The 10,736-nt window shown below is 40.7% G+C and overlaps 1 protein-coding gene across 5 annotated transcripts in view; it reads right to left on the bottom strand.

Moving 5' to 3' along the window:
* MPP7 (membrane palmitoylated protein 7) overlaps nucleotides 1-10,736 on the bottom strand; it is a 306,910-nt gene that overhangs the window by 194,957 nt on the left and 101,217 nt on the right. For 4 of the 5 annotated variants that reach the window (XM_019508234.1, XM_019508235.1, XM_019508237.1 and 1 more), the window contains exon 3: nucleotides 7,035-7,153. In XM_019508234.1, coding sequence (XP_019363779.1) covers nucleotides 7,035-7,153 — 119 coding nt within the window. The remainder of the gene's footprint in view (nucleotides 1-7,034; nucleotides 7,154-10,736) is intronic. The other variant, XM_019508236.1, reaches the window with a different exon arrangement.

The raw sequence follows: 10,736 nt of genomic DNA, 5'->3' as shown, positions 1-10,736 counted from the left end.
AGAAGTACCAACTTTAAACCTGAAGCAGATGCCAGAAAGAGTTAAAGTTTCTCTGGAAGATACCGGGTTTTAATGTAAAAACTCCTCCTTTCTACTTATCAGAAGTACCAACAGAGACTGGTGAGTTATAGCTAATAAATTAAGAAAATCAAATTAAAATGACTGAAAGCTGGCATCCTATACCCTAAACAAATTGCTCTTTGCACAGATGACACTGCAAGTACTTTGAATAAAGTTATGATTTGAGCCAGGAATACAAATGGGAGTTAGCAGACTGTTTTTATTCTTGATACTGCCACTGACTTGCTTTAACCTCTGCTCTTTGGCTTCTCTGCAGGCAAACTGGATAAAACTATCCAATTATCTCTAGCAAAGGTAGTACCTGCATTATCATAACATGATCATCATTGTGTTTCTTCAATATGGCTCCTGCAGCCACCATTTCCTTTTAAAGCAGGAGTGTCACATATACAGCCAACAGACTGGATCTGGCCTGTAGACCTGCTCCACCTGGCTCACCAGGAGTGAAGCGGGAGAAAACAGCAGAGCCAAGTCTCCCACTCATTTCCCAAACAAGGCAGTGCCCGGTTTGGATGAGACCCAGGCAGCTCTGGTAGCTTCTTCAGTCCCCTCCTAGACTGGTTCAGGAGGCATAGAGAAGCAGGGAAAATTATACCCTGCCTCCTCCATTCATTCCCCAGCCTGGGAAAAGTCGAAGACTATTACTCCACTGAATGTACAGGTATTCATTCTTGTGAGAGAAAAGTCTTCTGAATGTCCACCTGGAACATCTCCCTGAGGAAACATTTCTCATCTGAAAGAAAAACTGAGTAAGTGTTTGTACACTGCATGCTTCTATGGGGAGAGCAGCAGTTCTTCTGGTAGAAATGTAAAGCCCGTAAGCGGTCTCAATTACTGGAGAAATACCAACCTTGATCCACAAGCTACTGTTAGTTTTGCTTTGAAATATGCTCATCACAACAGCCTTTTGTGTACTGTTCTACTCAGCTTATGTTTTACCTAGAGTATTTCCTTGACAGTTCTCTATAGAAATCAAGAAAGTAGTAAGAGGTCCAAATTCCCATTTAATTGAGTCTAGGATCTTTACCTTGAGAAGATCTGCAGATTTTCACCCTAGCATCTTTCTCAGTCAATGCTGTTCTCATGTGGGCTGGAAGCCTCCATGCCCCTGGCCGGCAGTGGAAGGTTCCAAAGGGAAACGTTCCATCTTCGCTGAGATAACGGCCCCGTTCTAAGGGCCAGACGTGCCCAATGAGGTTGTCATTGCATAACTGGCTTTTGCAGGAAGCCTAGGCAGTAAAGTGTTACAGTTACCTGAGCAATACAGCTGTGTCGTGTGCAAAGAAGCATCCTGTGTGAAAGGGGCATAAGTGTCGTCTGCATGGACATGTGATTAGCTGGGTGAATGACTAGCAGGTGGTAGTCAAGTGAGGTTACAAAAAGGGTTTGCACCTGTGCCTGGGCGGACCGTGTGGGACATGAGATTGTCACCACGTGTGTCTCGGTTTGTTTGATGGTCATTGTTGTTGAGCTGGGCAACAAGGCTGCCAGGGATCCCGAGAGCAGGGGGGATTCCCTGCCAATACACCCCAACTGCTGGGGGTGCAAAGCCTGGGTCAGGCTGAAGAGTTGTTCGCCTTCCCCACAGTGACCTGAGCCTGAGGAGTTGAGACACGTGCAGCATCTCCACTGCACTTTAGAAGCAAGCTTTCCTTACGTGTTGGAGACCATGCTGCTTATGACATCATAAAAGAGCGTCCGGGGCATTGGCAAGCCCCGGGATGCGGTGCAGGAGCAAGGGCAGCACAGGCTGAAAGGAGTGTCCTTGCAAACCTGGAAGAAGCTAGAGAGGATGCTGAGAGAACACGCCCAAGCTGGCATGGGGGAGAGCTGGGAGCACCTCGACCCTGAAGATCGGCAGTGGAGCCGCAGAGCATGACTGGTGAGACCCACTGCAAGAGTGAGCCCACAAGACGGAGCCTTGGACATGTGAGTCCCATTCCCTGGGTGGCACCACACCAGACACCAGGGTATTTTTGAAGTTTTTGTTTTTCTTTTACTCTGTAGTTTTATTGCCCATGGAAGGGGGCTCAGCCCAGAAGGGAGTACCCCGGTGTGACCCAAGGAGGCCTGGTGGAGAGAGAGACGGTGGCCACAGACTTACCCTCCTTTTAAAGGGGACAGTCAAAGCAGAGCAGTTTCAGCCAGTTACCCCAGACTTTGAACTAAGCAGGAGAGAGAGTTAATCCAAGCCCAGGAGGGGTGCAACAGATTAAGTCAAGCCTGTGTGGTGACTGAGTACCTGATCAGTGTGGCGACTATTTTGGTTGGTGAGTAGACGGGGTGTAGGGGAAGCAGAACCCCAAGCCACTCACCCTTGCACCAAGCCAGCCTGAGGGTGGAGGCATTCCATCTCCAAAGGAAGCTCCCAGCTTTCTTACACCATCAAAACGTGGCAGACAAGCCAGAGGAAGATCCACTCCAGGTAGAGAGGCTCTAAGTGCCCAGTTCACCCTCGCCAGGCATAGTCATCGAAGATTCGAATGAGGAACACCTGCATGTATGACTGAGGGGGGTCTCCACTGTCAGGACTGCCTATTCGGATCAAGTGGCTGAAGGAGCAGCCAGGGGTGAGACTGAATACAGAGCAAGTGAGGGCTCAGAGTAGCCAATATCTCCTCTGCGTTTTAGCAGCATGTCTGGCAAGTGCCTGGGTGATGGCTGCTGTGGTGTCAGAGTGGCTGGAGGAGCTGCCAGTGTGTTCTGAGAGGTGTGGCTGCAGCAAGTGAGATAGATATATATATATAGGATTCATGCTTCAACACTAACACAACAGCAATACCAAAGTTTATGCTCAGTAACTATATGGTGGACTGCATATGACCAAGATACAATATAATGTAATTTAATTACTTTCATAGATGAAAGATGAGGAAAAACCTACTCTAATTTCAGTTACATTCAAATACAGGGTCAAGAATTTGAGTATTATATTGGGTTGCCATTAACTTACTAGTCTAATTGTGGAGATCATCTCTTTAGAAGATTTTTATACAAGTCCATATACAAGACACTATTTTCTGCAGTATGTGGAAAATATAAAATTAAAGTCTCTCACAAAACTTGAGTAAGTAATCAGATGAGAAAATAATCAGCTCAGTGAAACAGATAATGACAAACTCCAAACATTCTGTCCTCAACTGGTTTTGGTCTAGACGGTCAGCAACAGACTCTGCCATGTGCTTTAAGACCCAAAATTCAAATAAACCAATTCCTATTCCTCCTCCTTTTTTTCCCTCGGAATGAACAGTTGCATCAGTTTTTGCTGGTTGTACTGCAGCAGGAATGTACTGTAGAGAGCAGTCCAGTATTTGCAAGGGGATGGATGATCTAATACAACTTTTCCATTTCTGACTTCTTAGAACAGCTTATGCTGGTCCAAGTTTACAAAGAAAAGATTTTTATCCAATAGTAATGAATGGAGGGAGCTCCAAGACAAGTATTTTTAAAAAGAGAGCCAGTATAGTAAATCATAGTTAAAAGCATACATCCTTACAGAAAATATTACAATTACCTTTATATGCACATAACAGATAAACACAGTAGAACACAATTTTTAAAGTTAGTTTGTTATTTATTGAAGCTTTTTAAGCCATATACCCTTAAGCAAAAAATGTCATCAACTTCTCAATGGAGAAGTTACTACAAATTGCTGCCTGCCTGTTTACCACTAATGGCAAGAGCAAGCCATTCAGCAAAAACTTATGCAACTGTTCATTCTAGAAAACAGAACTGTATCCCTTAAGTACAGGTACAGGATTATGAAGATCTTTATTATTAACAGCCTTCTCTTCCAAACTCTTTCTGTGTGGAAAGATTTAAGAGAAAGATCACACCAGTACCAAAACATTACCTGGCCCAGGCATCTCTGCTTTAAAATGTAAGTCTCTCCCTGTCTCTTGAATTGCATACATTTGTCTGTACAAAATAGAGTGGACATTAAAGGCTACTACTGTAAACCTGGCCCCTCAAATTACATTCCAGATCTTAATGCAAAGCACTTTTGAAACTCAAGAACAGCAAAACAGTAATGGCTGGAGAGGATATCTGCTTCTATAACAAGCAGTCCATAACATGCTACGTTCCCCAAAATGTTATATAACACTGGATGCCTTTCTTAAAGATATTACAAAGCCAAAAAATGGAAGATGATGAAATTCGGGGCTTGATACAGATCTTATTATGTAAGGTTTATCTGCCTCACAATACGGGAAGCCAGACAACACAATCAAGGTGATCCCTCCTTTGCACTTACAATCTACAAAATCTGTAGATTTCTATTCAGAAATAATATACCATAAGTAACAGAAGTAAGTCGGGTAGGGGAGAACAGCAATAAATCAGCTTTTGGCAACAAAACGTATCTAACATTTCCTGGGATACATTGAATCTCTATGGTTTAAATGCGACTGCTGACAGGTTTCAAAGTCACACAAATCCCCGATTCTGGAAGGCTCAAGATTCAAAGCAGCACCTCTACCCCCAAAAACTAGGTAGAAATTTTTCAGTACAACATGCAATATATTTCTGCAATAAAATGTTGATTCACTGAAGCCAAAACATTTCCTGAAAACATTACATTTTCTGACAAAGTTTCTGACAACCTGATTTTTCAAGTACAGCATAGTCAAAATTAGAGAGTTCCACTCCAGAATAGCCACTTACGGGGAACCGGAAGAAGCCTGCCTGATTCAGAGCACATTCTAGATGAGCAATTTAGTCACCAAGGACTGGCAAGTTGGGGTTGAGTAGACACCCACCTGGTTTTTTGGCAAAACATTCTGAAATGTCTAGTTGTAAATTTATTCACAGCAGAGTTTGAAACCTCATTATTTCACTTAACACTGTTCTTCCTCTTTGATCAGCCCTACTATTTATTCCCAGTTCCCTCTCTGAATTAGTTTAGTTATGGATACCTTATTTTATTATTAAATAGACATATTACTGCCAAACCAGTTTGCAGCTCAACCTTTTAACTGGTCCCAATTGCCACTTGACCAGGTACAGTGAAGCAGTAGCAAGTCTTAGATCTGCTTAACTCCTGAATTCAACAACTGGAAAATTCTGTGGGCACTGACAGTGGAGCCGTTAAGGGCAAGTAAGAGTGATGACATTTAAATACTGTTCCTTAAAGTTTTGTACTGTTATTTCCATTACCAGATGAAATTAAGATAAGAGCTCTCTGCTAAAATTGAAAATAATCTTGACCAAATATTGATACAAAAACTGTTTCCATCCTTATGCCATTAACAGATTTTCCTTTCTTTAAGGTCGTCAGAGAAGTTTTCTGCCTGAAAAACTTAGTTAAAAAAAGCTTCCTTTGTATTTTCCTTAACACTAAAATGTTACAGAAAAATCCAAAGTTTTGCAGTGCCTCTATTATTATATCCAACACTGCCAGCTCTTGACACACTTTTATATTGTTTTTCCCTAAAGTCCCAGCTCTTGGAGTCCAGCAATTAAGTGAGAGACTTAGCTTCTATTTTAAATTCATTGTAGACAGAAACTTATAAATATGACTCATATGTGCCCTAAGAGTTCAAAAATAATAAGCTAAAAAAAAAAACCCCACAGTTGATCTTAAAAACAACAAAACTGATTTTCAAAGCCAAGCTCATTAGTTGTGAATGCTCAGAGCAGTCATTCCTGCTTACCCACTTTATTCCTTTGTATACTGGGGTGATGAAAATTACTTTTACTGCTTATGTGCAAACAATCACCATCCAGTAGCCATTATTCAGGGTAGTAATGTGGCCCATTTGTACTATTTTTGGAGGCACTTCTACTTTTATCAAGTTTCATTAGCCCCCTCCGCCCCTCTGAGCTACTCTGGCTAAGCCAACAGCTGTGCCACTTCCATAAATTCATGACAGGCAAATTTGCGTCTGTGGTAACGCTTTCAACATCATTAAGCCTAATACAGAACACCTTAGGTCACACCTTTGGGAGTTGTTCTAAAGTATTAATTCATTACTACTATGAAGTATTTAAGTACAATGGTACCTATCAGGATTTCCTCAATTTTGTCTCATCACAGAGGGACAGTAAGTTAATACACTTTGACTGTTACTTCAGTCTTAAGCCTTCCCTAGACTAATGATTGACAAATGTAACAAATTTTGTAAAATTATGTGCAAGTCTGGATTTATTTGTGGTATGAATTACTACCACCTACTGACTCAGCTGAGATCTTGGAATTTTCTTACAGCTCAAGTTAGTCTTGTTTTACAGGCTCAAAGCACACACAGTGTTGTAGGAGCAAAACATTTCTAACCAGCTGACTGGTCCCATTTTACTGCTATGGAGCAATTTGAACATTATTAGGGTTGCTTTCCATAATCCCATGGCATTGCTTTGATTCTGGTTACTGATCCTTTTCATAGCAAGACACGTTACTGAAACATTCTTCCAAACTTATTTTAGTCATACTTTAGTTCAATATATTTATATGCAAAACACAATTTTCAGTGGAGGCAAGCCAATAAAAGAAACAGATTACTAGAATTTCAGTTGACTTTGTTAAAGGAAATTATTTTAAATTAATGTGGCTACTGAACTGTTGCCATACTTGACCTCAGAAAATATATCCCTTCTAATTTTTGCTGTGAACATTTATTTGTTTAAGCTAAACTCCAGGTCTTGAATGTTGACCATAAAGAAGTCTCAGATTTCCTGCTACTATTTTGTACTCTCTCTTTCTAAACAAGGGCAAACAACATATGTTTGCTGCATTAGTATTACAGTGCCAGAACATCACTATTAAATGAAGTCATCTATGTATTTTTGGTAGAATCTTATTTAACAACTTCCACCCCTGAAAGAAGCAGAGTTAGTTAAAACAAGACTGTTTTGTTTTCAGTGAGCAACAGTTTGATCACTGGTTTACTAGATGGCGCTCAAAACATTTTTCCATATGCTCTTCTCAGAGAGATTCTAACTTAAATGTGGTTTACCTTTACCAGTGAATGAAGGCTTTTTTCACCAAACATATCCCAGAGGAAGGTCAGGTCTTCCTGGCTGTCCACATGTGGCTGCAGCTGGGCTGGCAATGCAGCTAGCAGCTCATACAGACCTATAAAATGAAAATAAAACACAAAGTGTAATCTAAGGGTGATCTCATTAATTTCACTTAACAGTTCTGTGTAATTGGCTGCCTGGAGCATGTCATTTTAACTGGAGAAGGAGCCTGGTCCATCTAGCAAAACATCAGCCTGAAGAACCAAAGGGAACATTTTTTAAAAATTACTAAGAAGCAGGTATTAACTGTGTACTTTTTACCTTGTCAGAGTTGTCAAGCTTCTACAGCCATATATATTTACACAAGACTATACAGAAAATTCATAAAGATTTTGAAAAAGGACAAAACCAGAAAAAAACCATACATTCCTTTGCTTAATCGTTATTCCATTTCCCTTGATGTTAGCCAAAGAGTGAAATGAGTCATGAATAGGAAAAACTTCCTTAAAAGAACAGAAACTGGATAGGGTGGTCCATTAAAAAGGGTTCGTGGTTTCTCTAAATGTTTCTCACTAATATACCACTTAATGTATTTTTTATCTTATGTCCAGCACAAATCTACAGCAAGACAAAAGAAACTACATTGTTATACAGTAGCCAACCTTTAAAACAATACCAAGATTTAGCCTAGCTAAACAAGATTTAACCTAGATTCTCTAGAAGGGTTAAAGTAGCTGTTGCTCCCAGTTATTTGTGGCACACCTCACTTGCAGTCTCCGGGGGCAGACAGTAGCACAGTGTTCCACAGTAGCGTACAGCATAAACTATCCATCAGGCACACAGGCTATCAAACTGCTATCCAAGAAATGTAGCAACAGTGCTTGCAGCAGCCCTCTTTAGGGAGGTAACCTGGCGTGAGTCGCTATCAATTCATAGCACATGTTTAATTTTCCAGTGGGATTACTTGGGGTAAAAAGGACAAAATGCCTTTTTCTCCTGTCTGCTGTCTACAAAAACACCAATAACCTCCTGGGATCCAGTATACATGGTCCTGCTATTATTTTTAGTCTGAGTAAGTGCTGCTGTTCATCCCAAGGACAGTTTTACAAGATATTCATCTAGTAAAGCCCATTATGGTAAATTATAGGTTGCCTATCATTAGTATGCTTATTATCACCCTAAAACATATGATTTAAACATTTCATTAGTAAACATCATTTCACACCCTTTAAGGCATCATTTGCCCCTTCTAAAATTAAATATAGCACCTTTGGGATCCGATTATTTTAAAAAATTCTCTCTTTTTGTTGGCTTTCAGTAAAGTTTTCTGGAAAAATGTTCCTTCCAGTCGCATTCTTTTCTGTGGTCCAAATGTTTTTGGTGGTTGACATTCATTTCTCTCAAGATCTTGCTTTTATTTAAATCTGTTCTTGTTTATGCTTCAAGAATACTGTAAAAAGAGGATATAACTCAAACCACTACAATTTTGCATGGATATAAAAAAGCACAGCCATAGCCAAGTACTACCTAGTATCAGCAGTTGCACTAACACCCAAAGATCACAAGTTCAGAATAGGACTCTTGGCTCTTATTCTCTGGATTAATTTAAGTTAGGCACCTGGTGTAAATGGATATGTGCATCATGTGGTTTATGCAGACAGCAGGCAGTTATTTAAGCACATTCAAACAAGTCTGATAGCGAGTCACAATGACTACCAGCTGCAAAAAGTTACATTCATCAGTCTAGCTGAGGAAACAAATGCGTGGTAAGCAAAAATAAAGTTGGAAAAAGTTAAAACACATGTAATTAGGTACTAGCTAAATAGTTCTTACTGAAGACAAAGGTTTCCTGTATAGCCTGATTTATACAGGAAAAGTTTTTAATTTTTGTACTGAATACTTCAACCATCAGGCTGGTATGAATGCATATTTCCCCTCACAAACCAAGACATGTTTTGGGGTTTTTTAAAACAAGAGTGGAATACTAAAGGTCTGTCCTTACACTGGATTGCAATGACCGCTAAGAAACAATTCCTCTCTACCTACCATTCAGAAGTAAGAAAATATTAACTTGATCCACACTTCCATTAAGCAAAGTTTCTGATTGGAGAAACCATTCTCTATTGATTCCTAGATCTATTTCTGTATTTCATAATACCTACTACACTGTATTTTGTCTTTGTACAATGCCATTATTCTGTGACTTGGTCAATTAAATCCTCAATGAAAACAAATTGAAAATATTCACAAAATATTTATGTTTAAACATTGAGGAGAGGGGAAAGAATACAAGCAAACAGAAGGGGATTAGCACAATCTTTTAAAATCATTTTTAAGTCACAATTCAGAGACCGCTGGGCATTTTGTTCTATAAATATCTACATGAAAATGGTGATGAAGTAGTTTCAGCCTTAACTCAGGATTTCCCAGTAATTATTAGCATGTTATGTCATTCTTTAAGATCACTTTTTGGCATGAAAATGAACTATTTTTACTGAATGGAGATTAAGATAAACATATACAACAGCTGGCAAACTGTATTAAGGGTAAGTAACCTCTAAAATACCAAGGTTCTTATACATTAATTTTAAGAAATGGCAGATTATGAGGGAGTCAGTTTTATGAGACTGTCTTGTTGCTATAGAAGGCTATGAATCATGTATCTGGACATTTCATAGATTCATAGACATTCGGGCTGGAAGGGACTCCCAGAGGATCATCGAGTCCAACCCCCTGCCCCAGGGGCAGGAAGTCAGCAGAGATCATAGGATCCCAGCAAGATAAACATCCAAATGTGTCTTGAAGGTGTTCAAAGTGGGTGCTTGAACCGCCTCAGGTGGCAGTCTATACCAAAACTTGGGGGCTCAGACAATAAAGAAGTTCTTCCTTATGTCCAGCCTGAAATCGGTCGTGGTGGAGTTTGTGACCATTCCATCTTGTCATCCCTTGGGGCGCCCTTGTGAACAGACGTTCCCCCAGATCCTGATGAGCACCCCGATAAACTTATAGGTGGCCACCAGATCACCCCTGAGCCTGCTCTTTTCCAGGCTGAAGTCCCATGGCTCTCAGCTTGTCGTCATAAGGTCTGTTTTTCCTGACCTCTGATCATGCACGTGGCACTCCTCTGCACCCTCTCAAGCTTCTCCACATCCTTTTTGAATTGTGGGACCCAAAACTGGATGAAGTACTTCAAGCTGCAGCCTCACCAAGGCTGAATAAATGGGAGAATGACGTCCCAGGATCTGCTTGAGAAGCATCTGTGGATGCAAGCCAGTATTTTGTTTGCTGTACTAGCCGCAACATCACATTGAAGGCTCACGTTCATTTTGTGGTCAATCATGACCCCCCAAGTCCCTTCCATCTGTAGTGCTAACCAGAGTAGCACTGCCAAACCTATAAGCATGCTGCAGGTTTTTCCTCCCGAGATGGAGAACCTTGCATTTTTCAGTGTTAAACACTATCAGGTTCTCGTCTGCCCATTTCCTGAGCCTGTCAAGGTCAGCCAAGATCACCCTCCTATCCTCAGGTGTGGATGCTTTACCCCAGAGTTTGGTGTTGTCAGCGAATGTGGCGAGCCCGCTTCTGAAACTGATGTCTACATCATTGATGAAGAAGTTAAAAAGTATAGGCCCTAGGACAGAGCCTTGAGGGATCCCACTAGTCACCATGCACCACGATGATTGGCTACCTCAACCACC

This window comes from Gavialis gangeticus, unplaced genomic scaffold, assembly GCF_001723915.1.
Source record: "Gavialis gangeticus isolate Ggan-Ray unplaced genomic scaffold, GavGan_comp1, whole genome shotgun sequence".
NCBI lineage: Eukaryota > Metazoa > Chordata > Crocodylia > Gavialidae > Gavialis > Gavialis gangeticus.
The sequence above is the reverse complement of the archived record's forward strand: the minus strand, read 5'-3'. Positions and strand labels throughout refer to the sequence as shown.